The sequence below is a fragment of the Rhopalosiphum maidis genome, chromosome 2 (genome assembly GCF_003676215.2).
Source record: "Rhopalosiphum maidis isolate BTI-1 chromosome 2, ASM367621v3, whole genome shotgun sequence".
Lineage (NCBI taxonomy): Eukaryota > Metazoa > Arthropoda > Insecta > Hemiptera > Aphididae > Rhopalosiphum > Rhopalosiphum maidis.
In genome coordinates, this window is record NC_040878.1 from 18108463 (window position 1) to 18132353 (window position 23891).

General features: G+C 28.4%; 1 protein-coding gene across 1 annotated transcript; it reads left to right on the forward strand.

The window, feature by feature from the left end:
• The first annotated feature begins 1394 nt into the window (after positions 1–1394).
• Positions 1395–23690, forward strand: LOC113552907 (lateral signaling target protein 2 homolog). The gene is made up of 11 exons (XM_026955922.1): positions 1395–1430; positions 15275–15421; positions 15642–15773; positions 16430–16728; positions 16922–17096; positions 17372–17505; positions 17593–18618; positions 21101–21247; positions 21304–21458; positions 21526–21746; positions 21816–23690. The coding sequence occupies exons 1-11, from the start codon at positions 1395–1397 to the stop codon at positions 21969–21971; spliced, it is 2628 nt and encodes an 875-aa protein (XP_026811723.1). The 3' UTR covers positions 21972–23690.
• The last annotated feature ends 201 nt before the right edge of the window (positions 23691–23891 follow it).

Here is a 23891-nt window from a genome sequence, read left to right on the forward strand (position 1 = left end):
AATTTTATAAGACTTCTGAGTACATGACGTTTTTTTGTTTTATCTCCTGCTGAAATTAAAATCATAAGATGATTGGGGTCCCCAGTTCGAGAAAATCCCACGTATAATTGTCCACGTGAAAAGCACTCTGAACGAAGATCTACGCCAACGTACATAACAATAATATAATAATATATAAATAATAGTATAGATGAATACAAGTATTCCTAAATGTCGGTATACGTGCGATAAACTTCTCGGAACAATATTATTCCTATCTACACGCCGATATCAAACACAATACAATTTGACGAACAAAAAGGTCAGGTTACAGGTAGCTGTAAACCCGCGGGCCACCGTGCCGCACATAAAGGTATAATTGTTTTTAATTTTTTATGAACTTTATACTTTATTTTTATTGACAAAAGTGGTACTAAAACCTTCGGCAGAGTGTCGGGTATAACAGTAAAAAATTTCAGCCAAATCGGTTCTGTATTTTTCTCGGTTAGCGCGGTCGTAGAAAAACCCTTACAGTTTTATATAATAGTATAGATGGTTTTTTTTTTTTTTTTAGAGAGATCTAGTGCCTACCTATATAGTAGGTACCTACATATTGAAAATTTGTTGTAATCCATGTGAACGGATAGTCCGGAGCTCGCGGCATCTGGCGGCGGATCTCAACGACGGGTGGTGCCAACGCGAGAAACGAAAATCTCGTGGCGTTGATAACGTCGTCATGTTCGGTATCGTCGCTGCTAACCGTACATCACTGTCACACTACCAGAATTTAACTATACGATACGGATAGGTACTACAACAGACAACGTGACCGCAAGACCGTGCTTTTTACGGGGCGGCGTTTTCCTCTCCGCGCCCGTACCCTCTCAAAAGTAAAAGTCTGACCACCGCCGCCGCCCGACGACGACGACGACGACCGCGGTCGTCACTCGTCGTGCAACCGTGTCGCACGACTTCAGTAGCTCATCGGCCTGTGCGCTCGTTCACGTCGTGTACGGTGTTGTATTGTGATTGTGATTGTGATTGTGATTGTTTTACATCGTTTTCGCGCAAGACACTCGGTGTGACGGAGATACGTCAACAACAACTGCGTTTTTCGTGGTCAACGGTTGACAACGACGCTGTGTATCTGTAATATTGTAGTCCACGACGTCCGAATCATTGTTGTCGTATCCGTGTTGTGGTGGGCAGACTGTGTTTCCGCGTTCGCGCCGTGTTGGAACGGAGTTCGTGATTCGAAAACCTCGTCGGGTCGCTATTTCCGCCGTCGTCGTTCGTTCATGCTTCGCCCGCGATACACGATCGAAATGTCGTCGGCCAATGGTTCGTCGCCAGTGGCTATTTGACAGGGCCAGATGACAAGTTGACCCCTCAGCTACTCTTCAACATTCTGGGAAATGGAATCTATTCGGAAATGGTTTTACAAGCCAAAGGTGAGTGCTCGTGTTGCTATAATTATTCTGAATTACAGTAATATTTTTATATACTAGCTAGATAATTGATATTTGCAGCCTGGTCTATCCTCCAATTGGTCCTGTTAACGCCTACTCAGATGTTCACCATACATAATATAATAATAGGCAGCCTTAGCTGACCGAATTACTGCAAACACTGTTTGTTATGCTTGTTTTCTTACTGTTCAGAGTAGATAAAATATACTTTTTCACTATTGTAGCTACTCTTCTATTTGGTTTGATTACAATCATTATAATTTTCTTATCTTGTGAGCTCAATATGAGTTATATCAATACAGATATAGGTAGCTAATATTTTTATCAATAAGTACATCAATCTATGTTACAGGTAGATTCATGATATTTTGACATTAGAACAAATACATAAAACTTATTCTGTATATAATTTGATCAGTATGATTGTGGCTACTTATAGAGTAATAACTATTATACAATTTCTCAATGCTATGGTAATACTTAGGTGTTATCACCGAGGCTACCATTTACGTATTCGATTGTCTTGTCTGTTTTAAATGCTGTTTGTCATTTGTTAATTTCCAAGACATTGGTACAACTTAATTACTTTTATGCATATAACTTAATTTTTAAAGTCTAGTTCTTAAGTTATTCCATTATTTTTAACAATTCTCCAAATTGATTATCATTTTTATTTATAATAAATATTTCTATTTTTACCAATTTAACTTTATACTTAGATACATGTTGTACTTTTTAAAATTTCAATTTATATACTCCTCAGTTGAATGTAGCAGTAGGTATCCTATTTACTTAGTATTATCATCATATTCACATATTTTAAATACGTTAAATATGTGTATAGTATAAATGAGTATATTTGGTAGAGATTTTATTAAAATAATTTAATATTATTGAACAAGTAAATAATAAAATAATTTAATCAATATTTGAAAATTAATATTTTGGTTTTATAAATGGATTTATTTTTATATATTTTTATATGATATCAATTAGAAAGGAAAAAATAACTTTAATAGGTTGATACCAAACTAGAATTATATCCAAGTGATTAATATCTTAATTAATTATTATAGAAATAGGTATTATACGACTTATACATTATTGAGTTATTGGTAATAAGCATAACTCATAAAAATATGATATTTCTATTCTTGTCGTTGGTTTTTTTATTAAAAGTTTAGAACAAAGTTAGATAGTAAGTAACCTCTATCTACTTTGTTTAAAATTATTTAAAATAGTATTGATTCATATTTACCTACCTATATAAAAATGGTACTCTATTTTCAAATATGTAGGTTTTTTTTCGAGGTTTTTTACTTTTTGATAAAAATTTTAAGTTAATCTAGTTGAAAATTATTGCCTATTACAAATTTTTATAAAGAATAAACCGCTACTTATGAGTTATCAATAATTGCAGCAATAAAATGGAAATTATTGTTAGTGATTGATAATACTTTGTACTTAGTACCATCATATAATCATGACTGCGTAAGTACAAGTAGCTATTGTCTAATTTTTATTTTTGAACAAAGTTTATATAGTACATTTTTTTGTAGTTATAAATCTAGTTAGATTGAATTTATTTTAATGTAAAAAATAAATTTGATTCTAATGAAATTTATAAACGTATTAAAAGGGCAAGGTGTAGATGAAAAAATTCTGGAAAAAAATTATGTCTTGCTACATATAAAAAAATGTTCATTACTACCGAGTCTGGTTCATAGAAATAAAGTAATACCTAATTTGTAGTATTATAAACTTTGAATTTAAAATTGATAAAACTAAGGTAGGTAGGTCGGTACTTTAATTAAACCATTAATTTATTTAATTTATTACATCTAGTATATACTAAATGAAAACAATTTAAGGAAGTTTTGATCTTTTAATACTTAATCAATTTTAAAAAGAAATTTTTTTTTATTAGAAGGTTTTAAAATCATAAAAGTAGAAAAACAATCTCAATTCCCATTTTAATTTCCTTTGTCCTTGTGATGGCCCTGGTATTGTCAAATATATGCCATTTAGTAAACAAGAAACACATCAATTTTGTATTCAAAATTTAAAAATGTAAACTGTTAATTGATATAGGTAAGGGTTTATATTCAATTAATTAAAATTACAATTTTTAGTATGTGTCTAGATTTATCATTTATTATAATTAGACATTATACAATTGTTATTTATTTTATGTCTAATTAAAAAAAATAACAAAGTGTTTACTCAAGGAAAACTCGTGGTTTTTACATAATTTATTATGTTCATTTTCATTTGTTAAAATCAATGATAACTAAGTATTGAGTAAAAATGAATTTTGGTTTTGAAATTTAAAATTTAATTATTACAATAATTAATGGTTCAATTATATTATATTTTTATATTAATATTAATTTGGGTTAAAATAAAATATGCCATTTATCATATGACGTGAAACGGTTTTTTATCGCTAAAAAATGTATTGAACAAAAATTGGATTTTAAATGTGTTGAACATAGTTTAGAATTACATATTATGTGATACAAACGTACCTATTATTGATTTTAAATTTAAGCTCGTATTTGTATATTGTATAGGTATCTATGTATAATTAGTTACGAGATCGCGCAGAAAATATTTTATGGTTGTTATTATCGATAATTGTAACATAATAGGTAGGCAACATAATTTTGTATTGTTTTTATTAATACAAAGTATATTCCTATTTATTTCATATTTAATTTTCATTATGTTTTACGTGCTTCCTGTAATTTATTCTCTTGAGTGTTAAACCTAATTTAAACTTCCGAAATATTAAATATTACATATTAAATACTCATGTACATTTTACCTTATGACTATGTCTCTAGGCAATTATTATTTGTACTTAGATTTCTTTAAGTGTATAACTAATATATATTTATTAAGTACCTACCTATTATACAAGGACAACAAACAACAGAAATAATAGCATCCTTGATCAAACCAATGTATTTGAATCTGAAATCCAATTAAAACCGTTAGGTAAAATTTTTTCCACGAGGAAATTACCTTGTATTTTTGTTTCTTCGTGTTGTTAAAGGTTGATAGGTGCGACGACTTAATTTTAAGTTGTAACAATACAAAATTATAAAAGAACCAAAAAAATAATTTTACTTTGTTTTAATGTTGACATATTTATTAATTAGACCATGACTTAATGGTTCATGGATAAATTACTCAAAATATCGCGATTTTTAAACTCAAAAAATATTTGTTATTTATCAACTATCATTAAAAAGTAATAACGTTACTATCTAAACAGTGAATATGGCATCCGATTTCTCCCTATTATTTGGTAATTAAATCGAATGATATATTTTTATTCGAGTAATCTACCCGCTTAATGCTGCTTATAAACATGCTATTTATTTATTATTACAAAACTGCTAGAAGTATTTGTATTATTTCATGAACAATACTACCCAATACATATTATTAACCTTTACCATATGTTATTTATAATTAACTGATTCAAATGATCTAAAAAACAAAAAAATACGATTTAATGCATTCATAACAGAAATTATTTTTAACATCGAAAAAAATGTATTTCATTATATACATTTTTATTCCTTACTCGTATCATTTTCATCATCTTTATTTAATTCTTCTATCTTCTTTTACTCTGAAAATTATTTTCAAAAAATTAATATACAATTTAGATAGATACATTCGTTATACTTTTACCTTGTGTTTCATAATATCACTGTATAATTCAAAGCATGTTTTAAAAATTTTTTACTAGGTTCCACTAACACTACAAGCAATAAGGAAATAATAATTATATTTGTCCCGGGACAGGGCAGGGGGGTACAAGGCACATTCATTAACCGCATGGTGGTACTAATCCTTTTTTTTTTTAGTGTCACCAACTTATTATATGTTAAAATATGCACGAATTTAATCAGGTGCTGCTTAATTTTTAACGAATTTTATCAATTCTCTTATAAAAATGACTTAAAAGCATAAGAAATACAAATATAAGTTACATTTTTTAATTTCTTGATGTATGAAATTAACTTTATGCTTGGAAAGCAATGTTTTCGGACATTCAGAAAAAAATGCATTTCAAATTTAAATCCGTTCTCTAGTTATTCTTATATAACATCAATTATATTATTTACATATATACTAATTTTATTTATCTATCTTCCTACTTTGTATAATAACTTTCTGTGATGAATTTGATTGATTTGATATAATATTATTTTAAATGTTAACGAATTAGTACATGGAGCTTTTCCAAGTTCAAATATTTTATTTTTAATTTTATTTTTATGTTTTTCTTATCTTTGCGAACAGATACTTTATATTACGTTATTACGTTATAAATTCATCCATATAGGTATGCAATATGTATGGATCTATACATAATACATGCTTACCGTATCAAGGTCACCCCGAAGTTGAATGTAATACCTACAATTCTATAATATAATATATAATGTGTGTCTATTGATAGATGACAATTTGTGAAGGTTATTCAGCCAATTCTACGAATTTAAGTAAATTTTTTGTTGTTTGTATTAATATTTAAACAAAATATGAATCTGGCACTAACATTATATTGCAGTTTCAAAATTAAAATCACGTTAGGAATAAATATTATGAACCTGAAGTAAATAAATACATTTTAATTAATTGTTGTATAAAATTTAAACGAAGGCTGCTCTACCATAATATATGACTATGTTTTCTTAGTAAGGTCCATCAGAGTTAACATATTTTATTATTATCTCTAAAAAAAGATTAAATGCTTGTTTTTGTCCCATATTTTTTTAAAATATAAAACATAGTAGTTTTTAAGTAGTACTTGCGTATAAAAACAAAGCCTATTTTGTGGAATGGTGAAAGGTTAATTGGTTTCTCATCAAAAGTTTAGAAAATTAGTTTGCTATGTTTACACGAACTAATATAAAATTTATGGATTGGCACATATCTTAGATTGTTTCATTTAAAAAAGGTATGCTTTTATGTTATGCACTGTAGCAAATCTCAGAATTTAAAATATTATTCTTTCTTGCCTTAACCATACATTTTATAAAGTGAATATTGTAAGTCTGATTTTAGGGCTAGAAAATATATCGTTGTTGTCGGGGCCTGATTTAGGCGTTTTGTGGCCTTAGGAAAAATAAAGAATGTGGTTTTTTATTTTCAACAGTAACGTATATAGGCATATAGCCATAGCCCCCTCCTACACATGAGTTGTATAAAACAAAATAATAAATCATTACAATTTAGTATTTACCTATACTTATACATTTTCACAAACATAATTATTATGTTATACATTTTTTTACCTCTACAGACTACAGATTTCTTGTACCTATTATTTTCATTTAAATTTTACGCTGATAAGGATTAATTATTTTATTTTTTTGAAATATTATATGTTTCTTATATTTATTTTATATTATGAAAGTAGTACTCTAAAAAAAAAAAACAAGGTTCATAAAAATCCGATGCTCTCTAATAATGGAGGCCATAGTGAGTTGCCTATCCTGCCTAATAGTAAATATGGCCCTGGTTGTTGTGACTTGTGATTATGGGCTGAAATTACTTTTGGCTAAACATTATGTTATTTATAATTTTAAATTCTTAAGGGTAGTCGATAAAATATGCTTTGATTTTTAACGTCGAGGGTTGTTTTAAATAGCAAATTGGATTTAGTTTGTACTTTAGAGAGTCCAAAAATAAAAATACTCTGTAATTTTTATATATTCGGGGAAAAAAAAATAATCAAGCATAAATGACCTATTTAAAAAACAAATTCTAGCTAAAAGTCAAATTAATTTTATTATTGAATTTAAGATCTACATGTATTCAATCGTATAATAACTATTTCTTCCCAAACGATTTTTGTATTTTTTTGTTATTCAAAAACAAATAATAGTATCTACTTGACATTTTCATTAAATACTTATATTTTCTTTTTCTATACCATAGTATAATTTTCATAATATTTTAATTCTTCTTATACGATACAATTTAAGTTTAAATTTGAGTATAATTATGTATTTTAAGTTTTAACGCCTGATGGTGATTTTAGTTATTTTGTTATAATTTAAAAACACTATTTTGTGGGTACTTGAAACTTTTACGTTTATTATATTATTATGAATTTTACTGTATGCAATGATATTTTTGATTTTTTTAAGATATCGTCTATTTTTACGACGAACAATCTACATTTATTGTTTTACGGTATTTAGAGAAAGTTGTTATTATATATTATAAAATATAGTATATATTATTATTATTATTATTATTATTATTAAATCCTAATAATTTTTTAAATGAAATATTTTGGGAAAAAAACTATATCAATCTACCGCCGCAATAGGCACTAAAAAAAAAACAAAAATAACTTTAATAGCTAATAAGTATATCAAAAAAATATATCACGAAATAAACTTAGTGATATTGGTAAGCTGACAGATCTTCTCCGTTCAGAATCGTGTTTCGTGTACAATATCATCGAGTTCAAATTTAATACATTTATAACAGTGACCCACTCAACACCCTAATGTACAGCAGAATGGTACCCATTTGCTCACTTTATTATTATTATTCTTGGACTATTGAAATATATATATATATTATATTATATAGATACCTAGGTATTATAAATATATTTAAATTCTTGAGATGATGTTGGTATATCATATATTGTGTGATTATAATTCAAATTATTATGTGAAATAGTATAGAAAGAAATGTTACTTATATAGAATGTGTACAAGTTGCACATGTAAACAATATAGATAAAATTTAATTTGTTATCTTTATTTAAATTCATAAGTACTTTGTATAATACTAATTTCCCATGTTTGGGATACGTTTTGTTATTTGTTTTTATCAATACAATTTAGTACCTATATTATTATCCTTAAATTGAAACAATTTAATTATTGTGTTTCTTAAGCATTTTTTATTTGTTTAATAAGTGCATTATTATTTAATCTTTTAATATGTGGCTTTTTTAATTACTCTGAGTAATGATATTACGCAGAGTGATGACGTTCCTTATAATCATACAGATATTTGTAAAATCATACAAGACTTATATAATGAATGTCAATTTTTAGTTTTTATTATTTAGTTTAGTAGGTATTCAAGAACAACTTCTAATTTACATTATAACTATGCACTGTTGTAATATTCAAGTTCACACAGAAGGGTTATTATTATAATAATTACTGCTACTATCATCTTTGTTCCATAGAATTGGTACCTATTGTAGTCGCGATGAAAAAAAAAATTGTGTTATATAGCTGAAAACGGATGCAAACTATGAGGGCCGAAACACGATAGCTGTTTATGGGGGATACACATATTATAATTCAAAATTTAATAGCTATAGATTAAGTAGTCTATTAGTTAAAATTAAATGGCCAATACCTATCTATACATATCATGTTATTATTGCTCTGATACATTGACAAAAATGTTGGTAAGTACATTCACGTGTGTTAGGTATTTTTATAATATAGTATACATTTTTTATATTTTTTCCTATTAAGATGTCTTTTTATTGTTGAACACATATGTACCCAGTACCCACTATTATTTTACAACATATGTTCTCATTTACCTATATACATGTTCTATAGTTATATTAGTGTTAATGTATAGAAACAATTGTGAAAATACCATATAAGAGGTCAACACCAAGCTAATCGTAATTACTGTGTGTACTATAGTATAATCGTGTTTGTTTAATTTCTCCTATAATGTGAACATTTTTAACTGTTCATTCTTTGCAATTTAGTTGTTTTGTTCTCACATGTCTTTTACTAGTTTAAAAATAACCATCATATTTATATTTTGCAGGTTAATTAATGCATTTTTTAGTGATATGTGCCTATTAGGTATTGAAGTTTTATCGGAAAATTCTAACTTACCAAATACAAGATTATCTATGTGGATATTTTACTTAGTACTAACTATGAAAAGAAAAACAATTGTCTTAAGCTTTGTTTGTTACATTACAACAAACTATTGGCAAATAATAATATTGTGCATTAGTCATTTTATTATTATTAAAAAAATAATATACTTCAAAGTAAATGTGCGTTTATTTATTTAAATGGGTATGGCAGCTACCTATTAGATCTACCTTCAAACATATTATAGTTACTGTGTAAAGGCGAAAATACACTCGTTATTTCAATATTATAATATTATAGTTTATATTTAATAGGTTAAACCTGTCTGCTGTATTATACGCGTTTATTTGTATTATTGCTAAATATTATCATTCTAAGTTTGTTTATTTAATATTACTACTATTTCACTGGTTTGATCACAAAGAAACACTACGTGTACCGATTATTGAATACTGTATTATGTTGTATTCCAAACGAAAACTGCGTTGGCGTGATAACTATTGCTTGGGTCCCTAGTATTCCTATAGTTGTTGATAATCCTATAATAGCCGTTCGATAACTGATTAAAATAGAAGTAAAAAAAAATCAACACATAATTTCAGTATTTTTTTTCATGATATTCATTAATATATAATATGTACCTATTATCGTATTAGTCGTTCGTATAATGAACAGATTATTCATTTAAATAATAAATTCTTAATACAAGTAAAAACGGGGTAAAAAATAATATAAATTATACATGATAAGTTGGTAGTTATAGATGTTCAATTATTAAGTAAATCAAACATAATGAATAATGCAGTTCTGCTACGTTTGCTTCAGAATAAAAATATTTATGTACGACGTTCGTGCATCGTGGTAGGTGCCTTTGATTTATAATGTTGTGTTTTTTAGTATCAGGGACTAAGAGTAAACTCTGAGATCATGACCATAGGTTATCTGAAATGTATAATTTAATTTCTTCGATGCTATTTATATTCACGCTAAATGTAACTATACATCATATTCAATACTATACTATTTATTTGCGATCAACTTTAATTTTGATTGCTTAATTGAAATATATTATCTTCCTGCTAGTCTAGATTCACTAAGTGTCTATTATTGTTGGATTAAGAGTATCTATAGAAAAAGCATAATAATATAAAATGTAAGAGTGATTGCTTTATGTTTTCCAAATTTCCCATAATGTACAGTTAACATAAACGGCAGCTTAATCTTAGGTGTAATGAGTTTGGTTAAATACATAAAAAATATTTGTAGTTTAATTAAAACGTGAATTTATAGTATATTATTTGTGTATTTTGTGTGGTCGATTGCTATAATCTAGTATATTGATTAACAATGATCTTGGAGCTAAATTTCAGTAATATGTGATGATAAATATAATTTTAACTTCGTCAGTTTTTTTTTTTTTTGTGTAATCATGAACACTGTTGTATGATTTTATTATTTCCAAGTGTTTATTAATAATCTGATACAAAGACACCACAATTAAGTATAAACTTGTATAATCGAATCAAATTTAATTCAACTATTAGAATGGCCAAGGTGGTGTAGATACTAAGACACTAAGTATATACTCGTATATAACAACTAAACAAGTTAAATGTATTGTATAATACTTAGGTACTTATATAAATCTAAAACATTTCGTCAAGGACATATTTTTTTAAAACTGTAAATTTTTTTGTTGAATCGATGTATTTTAATTTATAATGTTATAATTTAAATACAGACAGATAGTTCAAATATTTTTGTAGGGGTTAAGTATTTGAATTATTTCCAAATACGAAAATTTGTTATTCAATCCATATGATAGATATATTTAAATATTATAATGGAATATTCTAGACTATCAATTATTAATATACGCTAATACTATTATATTTTGTAATCTATTGTTGGACATTTTTAATTAAATGTTCATTGTGTACCATATTTTCATGCAACTTAACGTAATGGATTTCATTCGATATTGTTGTTCATAAACTGTATTATTGTTTTAATGGGAATAATTTCATGATCTAATAGAAAAAACCCTCAGAGTTATGATATGTTTGTTTAAGTGTAGGTACTGGTTTTCGTTAACTATGTAATTATTTTAATAATGTATAATAATTTTATAATGTGTAATAATTGGGTTCACGTGACTATTGATTGTATATAAATTAATTTAAAAAAATTATCATTAAAACAAAGTTATGTACAACAAAATAAATTTAATTATTATCAATTATCATGCAAAAACATCATATTATACATTTATAATTATTATATTTCTGAGTGATTAAACTACTATGACGTTTATTACAGTTATCGGATAAATCTGTTTACAGCATAATATTACACTTATTGATTTCACAAAAACGTTCAATAGAAAATTTCACTTTGCTATACCTAACGACAGGATATAATAATTAACACTTGTATACGATAAAATAAATTATATTCGTGTTAGATACGCCACATTTGTTGGTCGCAACCTTCTTCGATTTTCCGGAAAATTTTAGATTACATAGGTACATATATATAATATAATAATAGGTAATGGTATAGGAATCAAGAAAGTGTGTCCCGCGACAAAACGTACCTATAGTACTGCTTTGTGTAACCTTAGCCTACATTTATGGTTTGTGATATTGTAATTAGGTTCGTTAGGTTTAGGTATATAGTACTATATACTAAATAATAATATGTTGCGCATGGTGTGTTGCATATATGGCTGCAAGTATTATCATAGTGGTGTCATCGCATGTTTTAATAATTTTTGACGCTTGGATTTACTATAAAAACAAACAAAATAATCTAGTAAATCGGTATCCAATATGTATAGTATATATATTATACACCCACAAACAGTGTTACGTTTAGTTGCCAACAATAACTTTCCAAATTAGTTTTTGTGTTTTTAATAATTTAAAAAGGTAAAAGGTTTTCTTAATAATCTTTCTCTAAAGTCATAATATGCATGCAGAATACTTTGAACTACATGTAAAATATAGATTTTTTTGATATTAGAGATTTTATAGGTACATAGTTCATTTTTTTATCAATAAACACTTAAAGTTTAGCAGAGAGCCTATAATGGATTTTAACTCTTAAGAAATAGTAGAAATACCTCTTGCCATTTTACTCTAATAATTTAAAGTTTAAATGCTTAAGTTGGATATTTATATTAGTGTATTACCGGTATCAATAAGTCTGTACAATTATTCTGTTTTTTTTTTATGAAAATAAAAATACTTTATAAATTGCATAAATGTAATGTTATATAGGTAAGAAAATAATTTTTATCTTCTGTAAATGACTGAAAATTAGCGTATCTGTTTAAATGGACGTTGTATCTACACATTTTATATTATTCTGTTGAAATTTATTTTTTCCGGTGATATAATATTATAATATTATAGTCGTCGTTTACGGAAACGACAACGTGATTGTAGGGTAATATTTATGTTTTTTAATATATATGTTTTTTATTAGAGAGTGTCGGTCGAGAGTATATATCACGTTAAGTATATTGTATATAAATATATATAGTGACCGTGAATATAATAACAGGTGCTTAGTGAAAGTATTGCGTTATTATATATATATGTATATAATATTGTAATATGTATACGACGAGCGTTTCAGTGCGGAACCTCCTTCACTATAATAGTGCAAACAAATTGGTCAGATTTTTTATTCCACCTTTTTATATTACTCCGTTGGTGTACTAGTACTTTCTTTGCGGTTTTTAACGAGGCGCGTACTTGTAATAACATTTTCGGAGAAAACGTCCAGACGTTATGTAAAAGGTATATTTTTATACACACCTATCGCCACCTACAAAGTGGCGAATCGTTTTATCATGGAGCCCGTCGTGCGTCGCACAGATTTTTTGCTTGGTAACGGTCCGTATTATTGAAACCGTTTTTAACATCATGTATACCCTATGTCCTATGGTACTACTCATATCTTTAATTTCGCTATAACGATATTTGTTTAGAAATCCATTGACGACATGTCTATGCTCAGTAGGAGGTGTATATCGTATATACTACTGTTTACGTAGGTATATATAATGTATAAACTTCTTCGATCTTAGAGAAAGCACTGCGTATTACCCAGGTATACGATATGTAGTATACTTTACGCAAATCCGTATTGAACATTAATTATAATAATATATAATACCGTGTTTGTATGACCTTTAGAAGTCGATTTGATTACACTACTCGCATGCAGTGGCGGCGCTAGATATTTTTTATTTGGCTACTTGATCACCCGTTAATTTGTTTATACCATATTTTCAGGAAAGTATTGCTAAAAATGTTTTGTTTCTAAATAAATAATCAAAAAATACACCTACTATATTATCATTACCAATGTACTACAGTAAAATTTCAAATTTCTTCCATTTTCTTTTATTTGTATGTAACAATACATAACTTTTTATTTTTTAGTGTATGAGATTTTAGAAAGTGTACAGTTAGTATTAACTTTATTGAATATTTTTATTTCTAAATGTGTAAAAAAAAAGCATTTTAATTTGAACATAACAGTCAAACTCAAAATAATATAACTTAAGTCTAAAAACTCTTTAAATTAATTAATATTATTTCATATATTAATAATGATTTACAATTTATTTATTTACTCATTATTATATTTTTGACATTAAATTATAGGGGGAGCAATGGAGGGACAAAATCAAATTTTGGGGGGTACTTACCCACCTTTGCCGCCCCTATTTAGCGCCACCCCTGCTCGCATGTGTACATAATTTATTTTAAATAGAATGAAAAAAAATCATTCGTTCCGTTTTCTTCTCTCATATTTTATTATTCTACGCTCTTACATCTTTTTATGTTGATATATAATATCTATGTTTAAATGTGTTATATCGACACCATTATTGCTGTTGCCAAGTAGATATAATACAAGTGGTTTGATAAAAAATAATATAATAACGACACGACAACAAAACTAAAAAATACATTTAAATGTATGGATTTATCGCGTATCATTTATTATAATTAAGGCTAGGGACTTTATGCCCTAATGGTCTATAAAACCTTTAAAATATGCATTAAAAAAAATATATCATAGAATTGAATTAAATTAAATTTTTATTTTAATATTTAGATAATATATATTTGCAGAATTTGCAAAATTATAAATTGTTTATTATTATTTTTATTTTCCGATTTATTTTCTTTGAATCACGATTGTGGTGTACCAATAAGTAACAATGCAAGTGATCGGCAAAAAAAACACAAACACTAATTTCAAAATATTTATATTTTATACATAAAACCATCATATTAATATCTCAGATCCAGAAAATCTATTTAAAATTAAGTTTTCCTTTATACAATTATAAAACTACACCTTTACATAAATAATTGTCAAATTCGCTAAATATGCACTTATACATTTTAAATATACACTCGTATTACTATGAAATAAATTTATAATTTATTTAGCTATGTTTTTAATGATTATTTAAAAATATACAAACTCCTAGAAGTCCCTAGCCCTATTTATTATAACTATAGTATCATTGTTATCCGTCGAGACGAAAAATAAAAGATATATCATTTTCTTTGTTACTTAATTAAATTCAAAAGTGGGGTATTAAAATTATGTTCAACTCGTCGACCGTTGAAATAATAATGGTACGTTTTAAAATTAATAATAAAATTATACGCGGAGAAAATATTACGTAAACTCGTCGCGCACCACGTTATTATTACGCAATGTTGTTGTCGTTTCAAGATTAGTTACTGCGTTCCTTTTTTTTTTAGCACCTACAACTACGACATACCGATTTTATTTTTAAATGTATACAAATTTAAAATCCCGCACAATTTTAATTGTGTATAAATGAAATTTGTTTTTATATTTTACGTCACATTTTGTTTTCAGAAGGGAGACCGTTCGCTATTGGCGCAATTCTTTTACGCTGATGACGAATTGAATGCTGTTGCGGCGGAACTGGATAGTTTTGACGGTAAAAAAGACCCTCAGCGGTGTACTGCCCTTGTGAACCATTTGCGACAATGCCAGGACAAAGTGAGTAAAAATGTTCATTTCTACCCAGGACCCAGCTAATCCACTATGAACATCTAACCTAATACATTTTTCTCTTACAAAGCAATGTTTTTTAATCATAAAAAATAAAATGCATTTGCATCAAAATTCCGGCTCTATTTTATAGACTTATAGTTATATATTTACAACGTATATGAATTATAAAGAGTTTTTTGATTTTTTTTTTTTGTATTGTTTTTAGGTCTTGACTATTTGTATTAAAATTATGGACGAACTGATACCCGGTGAACGGGCCAGCCGTGATTTTCGTGTAAAATTTCCAGATGATGTAATTCAAGATAATCTGGCAGGACAGCTGTGGTTTGGTGCTGAGGTAATTATTATATTATATGCTACCATTATTATTATTATGAGTGACTTTCAGTGTATATTTTGGACAAAAGAAAAACCGTCTCCCATATCGTAATCGGAATTAGCAAAATATTTAGTTTGTTGTTTTTCGGTCCGAAAAAAATGTCTATAATGTAGTCATGTGCCTACAACCTAAAGTTGTGCACAACTACTAATATGTAAAAATACTACAATATAATAATTTGGTATAATGTATTATGTTATACAATAATACTATAACAATTATAATATGCATGATGCATCTATGTAATAATAGTAATGCAATACGTGGGTGATTGTACGCTTAAACATGTTTCTGTGTAACAGATAGAATTATTGCCATATCGGGATTTCGAAATTATTTAATTTTAATTTTATGAGTTATTCAAATATTGTAATAATTTAAAAAACTTAAATTCGATAATATACCTAATCTAATTTAAGAAGATAAAATAATTTTAAAATGTTTCGGAAAAAAAATATAGTAAACTTATTATTAATGCGAATTTTATTGCGCAGTTTATAATGTAAACATACAGTAGGTTGGTATAAAAAAAAAATAATACGAAAGAAGTAACTGTTAGCGATATATTGTATACGTATATATATTATTATTAATGTTTTTGTGTATGCGTATAGTGTCTATCCGCGGGGTCGAGCATAATGAACCGTGAAGCTGAGAGTGGAGCTATGAGACCTTTGGCCCGAGCACTGACCAAGTCGTTGGAAAGAGTTCGAGGCCTCTTGAGGGACGCGAGTCTTTGCGGTGACCAAACTCCGCCGTGCCTGCGCAACCTAATATCGTCATTGTGCACATTTGATCATCTGTTAGCTGAGTTTGAGTTGCGTTATGTTTCTGCGATGGTTCCCGTCAAGACTGCCCATGAATATGAACTCCAGCAGCTCGTAGTCGTCTTGTTCTCTGAGACCCTACAGAGGTAAGTGCGTCATGTGATAAAAATAAATAAATAAAATCATATTACAGTAAAAAGTATTTTTCAAAAAATAATAATACAATTGTACGGTTTTTATTTAGCGTGCGCATCTTACAAATTATAATACTTTTAGTTACTATATATCAAAACAATAGTATTATATTTTAATTTTGATCACAATATTTGTGTCTTTTAGAGCACTTGTCAAAGGTCTCCTGACCCAAGAGATGGTTGACGACTACGACCCTGCCCTTATGTTTACCATTCCACGTTTGGCTATTGTGTCTGGTCTGTTATTTTATCCCTACATGTCGCCGCTATCCCTCGACCAAAATGCCACTGATATGTCCGATATGTTCCGTCCATTTCGAGTGAGTATTTATTTTGTGTTTACACCGTGTGTATTCTGTATACAGGTATATCGCAGGTGTTTAATATAATATTTGCTTTATTAGGTATACAGAAAAGAACAGTTTTTACTGTATGTCATAATACCAACTTAACTGCGTGAAACGTAGAAAAAGTGACTCTATATAATAAACGCCTACGATATAATAATATAATGCTTGTATAGAAGTGATAAAACTTAATCAGACTTATTGATATATTATTTGATGTGTAAATTAATGCATTACTTGTTGTGTAGTCATTATTAATGAAAATCAGAGAGCTCCTTCTCACCCTCTCTGATAAGGAGTTGTTAACGTTGGAGAAGATGTTGTGTTCCTCCGATGAGGTTAAGTTTAACGAGAAGTTGTCGATCAAGAACCAACAGTTATCGTGAGTATAATAATATGTCATGGATATTCTTGAATAATATAATTTGGTATGTGATAATATTTTGTATATCTTTTTTCGTTTTTACAGGTGTCAGGAAACCAGCGACGAGGATTCCGAGTGCCTTTCGTCTAGTACTACGGAACTGGTAATGGACAACAACGTTACCACTATTCCCACCACCGCCACTCCCGTAACGACTATAGAACACTGTGGTACGAAAGGATTTCCGCCTACCCCACCGTCATCTCCGCAAGACTTAATCAACAACAATAGCAATCGCTGTAACCCATCGACCAAACGTGGATCATTCGGGTCAACGATCATATCGACGAACAATGCCGTCAATCTACAGTCGGATAACGAATCGAAAAATCCGACGGGCAACCGGCAGCAACTGCAACAATACGATTGCGGTGGTCTGGAGTCGTCGTCTGGTTCGGTGCCGGACGCAGACTTCACTGAGTCGTTGGCCACAGCTACAGAAGCTCTGACTGAAATCTTGGTGAAGTCTACGAACGCGGAACGCGAGATCGGTCGGAACAATGGTGGCGGTGCGGCTGTGGTTGTGGTGGTGGTCCAAGACGACAACGGAAACGAAAACATGCCGTCACCGCAGCTTAATCCTACAAAACAGCATCATGCCGTCCCAAAAAACCTGTCGAGTAGTTCAACACAAACAGAATGTCCTCCGTCTAGTTCGTATCGAGTGTGTTGCTGCAACAACTGGAACCGATGGAAGTCGACTACAGTAGATAATAAAAGAGACCGGTCGTCCTCTATTAGGTGTCAGTCGCCGTCTGGTGGTAGAGGTAGTGGTGGTCGTGTTCGTTGTTGTCATCATCATTACAGGAGAAAAAAGACAAACGCCACTGCCGCTGCTTCCAACCGTTGTGGAGGTAATGAGAGTTGCAGCAGCAGCAGTAGTAGCGGTGAGACAAAAGCTCGCGATAAAGTCACTGTAGTAACTGCTGTCTCGACTAAGTACACAAAGAGCTGGCGGGAATTGCGCAAGGCGACTAGCGCTGATGAGAAACGATCGGCGGAAGTGGTGATTTGCCGATTGCAAACTACAGACTGTTGCAATGTAGCCAGATGTGGTGGCAAAAAACCAACGTAAGTTTTTTGTTTGGCAAAAAAACCTGACTAGTGTTATAACTATTATTTAACTATTTTTTAAATTAATTAAATTAAATTTATATAACATGTTATGATTATTATGAGTTATATTAAAATATTGAATATGTATTCGAAGACAGTATACTAATATTGATCAGTACAAACTAGCTGAATTACCCGTCGTTTCCGAGTTTAAGTATATAAGTGTATGTAACCTGGCAAGATTATATTTTGTTTAATCTATTGAAATTTAAATTAATTAAGATTGTTGAAATAATATTTTATACATATTAATTTAGTTTTTAAGATAATAATTATTATCATAACCTATTCTATAAGTTATAGCTTTTGGTGGCCGTAGCTTTGTTCACGATAAATTTTAGCAGTGCAGGTTCAAAATACATTTTTTACTATTAGTTTTTCAAAATGTTATCTACAAAACTTCTTTGTAGACAATGTTCTTCGCTGATCTATTAGTAGGCGACAAAATCACCAAGCTACTGTGTGAGCTTACGCGTGAGCAAGCTACATATAACTGCCCATGTGAAAAATAGTTTTCTCGCAAATCTATTCCTGCAAATTTGAGAGTTTGGCCTTGGGACTTGTTTATAGTCATTGAAAAATAGACTTTGAGGGGAAACTGTAATCGTTTAAATTCGAACGGAAGATCATTCGGAATTAAAGGGATTCGTGGTACAAACATAGATTCCCATTTCGCATATCCAGTTAAAATTGTGGCTTCTACTATATTGCGATGTAAAGCTTTGACTTTAAGTCTGGTCCCATAGCACAGTTTAGGTGGTTTCAAATTTCGCAACAACATAATAGGGGTGTCCACACGCAGAATAAGCTTATGATATGTCATACCCGGTGGTTTCAATGAATTCAAAAATTCAATCGGATAATTGTCAATCGTCTATGTTGACCACCGTATCTATCGAAGTATATACTTTTTTTTCCCCTTCAAAAGACATTAGCAGTGTATCATTGATAGCCGCCGCTTGGTCATTTTTGGAGTGAATATAGCACGTTCACACAACCGTTCCATAGGCTTATCATGAATATGAGCAATATCTGGATAAATTTTTGATATTAATTCCTGAACTGTAGTTACAACTGTGCACAAATTTTCTGGGATAATACCCGATATTATAAATAATACCCCGAAATCGCTGTAAAGTAAGATTAATATATGCAATTTGTATATAGTTTGCAAACTATTGTTAATATAGAACAAAAGCAATTGCACAGTCAATCAATTTTATATCTCGTCTAATTTTGTTACTCCATATCATAAAGGATATATAGTATAATATATGCAGAGGTCATAAAAAATCTTGTGACTGTCTAATATCTATTATAAACGAAGTGATTAATTTTACTGATTAGTCTAATTGTATTTTTAAATTATAATTTATGGAATGTTAAATTAATTTGCTATGTTATATATTAATAAGATAGAGACAATACACCCAGGTATAATATCTTCTTTATATTTAAAATATAATAAATAACTAGATACTTGTTTGAATCTTGATATTGATTCATTTAAATTGAAAAATCATCTACTCAATAATAACTAGTAAAATTGATGCCTATGTTCATGAATTAAAAAGTACCAAAAAATCAAAATTTATAAAAATAGTGTATACAAAGTTAAAAAATCACTATGCATATCGTTCAAATTTATATTTCTTAATAGCCAACAATTGTACATCTTGTGATATGTATAGTGTATTTGTAACACTGCATAGTTTGCAATTTCCGCCTCCTGAATATTATACAAAGCAATAAAAGCTTATTAATTAAAAAAACACTATTATTTTGGCAGTTAATTTATCATAATAATTGTTATTATAAAAATGTTTTCACTGATGTGAAAGTAATAATATATATGTAAAATATTTTATTTATTATTTTTTTATTATTTCTATTTTGTGTATAGTGACAACTTCATTTGCATTATATATTTTTCTTTTTACAAATAGATACATTGAAAAATACCTTTTCTTCTAATATTTATATTAATAATGTTAAATAAATGATGACAAAATTATAAAAATATATACAATAAAACTTTGATAAGACGGAACTTTGGTAAAATGGAAACCCTGGTATACAGACAATTTCTTTGTTACTCTATTCAAATTTCATTTTTTTGAACCTCGTAAAAACGGAATCCCTTTAACATTAAAAAATTGCGTGGTCCCAAGTGATTCCTAGGTTTTACTGTAATTTTTTACCTGTATGTTTTATTGCTTTTTATAATATATTATACATTTATCTAAAATGTGTGACTCTAATGTATAATAAATAAATGTTTTATTATTATTTTTTTTTTAATATAATAAAGTTTTTACTTGGTAGGTAATATTATACACAATTTTATACTATGTAATTTTACTATTAAATTTAAATGTTAATGCAATTCATCCCAAAGACATAGTTATGATAATAATTATATTATAACATTCTTTAGGATCAAGAAACATGAGACGTGTTCAAGCTGTTCCAGTTGTACAACTTCATCAGCAGATGAGAGCGACGAAAGCATAACTGACAGCACATCAACAGACAGTTCCTGTAATTATTCGTTACGTCGACAAAAAGCTCGTGCTAAGTTTAGGTTAGAAATAACTGCTTGTTTAATTATTCCATTTAATATAATTTTGTTTTTTTCAGATCTGATGAAGATTTGTTGCATCGGCTGTTTGTTTGTATATCAGGAGTGGCCGACCAATTGCAGACAAACTTTGCCGGAGATTTACGTAATATACTTAAAGCAGTGTTTCTCATGTCTAATTCTAATTGTGGCAACGATAGTCAACAGAATTCTGGTTTGTTTAAAAATATGTCATTGAAATATATACATTTATTTTTTAATCATATAATTAATAATTTTAGAAGTAATTCCTGTGATAAACAACCCAGCTGCAGTGATCGATATTGAAAATGGTGAAGAGGCGCTTGTGTGGAGAGGTGAAACCATGATTAATGATGTTTTGTCCACGTCAACAGAAACACCACCACCTTGGGTACCTGACAATGAAGCACCTGTATGCATGTCTTGCAAAGCTATATTCACTGTAGTCCGAAGACGTCACCATTGTCGAAATTGTGGCAAAGTATTTACATTACTTCTTCTAAATATTAACTTTGAAAATTTATTTTATTTCTCTGATTTTTAATTACAGGTATTCTGTTCTCGGTGCAGTTCCAACTCTGTTCCTCTGCCCAGATTTGGGCATTTGAAGCCAGTGCGTGTGTGTAATCGTTGTTTTATTTATCAGGTTACACCATTCACATTGGAGCATTCAATTGGACCAGTTCCGATTGTCTTGCAGTCTTAATTAATTATAGTCCATCAAACTTATGCGGTTATCACCTCCCCTCGCCCAAAATCCTCTTCTCCTAAACATTCCAGAGAGATAAAGAAACATCTTTATTTTTTGTGTTACCATTTTATCCTAATTGACTGTTTGTTTCTTCCCTTATAATCTTTTGCTTTATACACTTTTTTCCCCTCAATGAATATTCTGTTCCTAACAGTAATAATATTAATTAGTTTTATGCAAGCAAATTGTTGTCTTGAAACTATTCAATAATTTAACTTTAATGAATGCATTTGTTATATTTTCTTTTATAAAATTAATTTAATGATAATATTATTACATCTAAGAATCATAACATTGATACTAATGACTTATTGGTGTGCATTATAATATGTTATTAATCAAAAAAATTCTATTATGAATAAACACATTTTTTTTTGATACTTAGATAGCTGCTCAATAATGTTTTATCCCCACATTTAGTCCGATTTTTAGTCTTGAATTTTTATCATATTAAACTTCTAAAAATCACAGTTGTAATCTAATCATTATTATTTCATGTTATCATATTGATTGATTACAATTAAATATAATTTGTATTGTTATACATTTTTTTTTAATTAGCTTATAGAAAACAAACTTAAGTTATATATCAATTATTATTTAAATTATAATGTTGTAATCATACCATCAAACTTTTTTCACTTGATCTATCAATATTGGATTAATGATCAAAAATGGCTGTGGATTTTATTCTTAATGATCATTGTTCTATAATATCAATACACTATTGTAAGTTACAAAATGTATTAAACATTTTTAATTTTATTTCTATAAATTTAAATTAGTGCAATGATGAAAAATAACTGATTAATAATAAGAATGGAAATAATTAATTAATAATTATATACTGTTCAAGATTTTATTATAAAATGTACATTGGACGATATAAAATGCATCATGTATGCATGATTTAATTAAATATTGAAAAAAAAGTAACAATACCAATCACCGTGATTCATTAAAATATTCTTTTGTCCTTAAACTAATCTCTGTGATAGTTTTTACATAATTATAATATAATAATTGATTTTCTGACCATAATTATTTGTTTATTTAAATATTCATTACTACGCTTACAGATTATTATATCTTAAAACATTAGTATATTGCTATAATTATTATACTACTAAAAAATAATTGAAATATGTGAAAATAATTATGTCAAAAAATTTGTATTCGTCCATAAGCATTGTTGCCAATTATTCATGTACAACATTGATCTGCTTGAAATTAAATTTAAAAAAAATTATTTTAGGTATTATTCTAATAAGAAACTTTGTTGTAGCCAAATTTTGATAATAAATTATAAAATGTGTTCTTATGTTTGTGCTTATGACAAATTGTTTATAATATAAAAATTAGTTTTCTGAACGGTTACTTAGTAGTATGTATTTTTTGAGCGTATGGCATTTTTGCATTTAAGTGTAAGCACGTTTTTTTAAAAAATATTATGTATGTGCAATACATTTTTATTTTTAGTTTATGATTTTATAAGATAATTGTTTGAAATATGCATTTAGTGTTACATCGCCAACTTGTTTTGGTTGAAATCACTATTGTATAGTTTGTATATGAATATATCAAAATTGTGTGTTGTAAGTCCATAAAAAAAGTCTAATGTATTTTTTTTCATACTGTAACAATTAAAATTATTGCAAGTCATTTTTTAATTTATCGCATTGTTTGAGAGTATCTTTTATCCTTATTCCTGATTTTATAATTATTGTAATAGTTAATAATTAGTACATGGATGCAGATGCAGCATGTACAGCAGCTCACTTTTTTTTTTCATTACTATTTAAAAGAAAAATATTTTTATACAATAGTATTCACCACAAACTAAGAAGATATCTTCTTAGTTTATGGTATTCACTA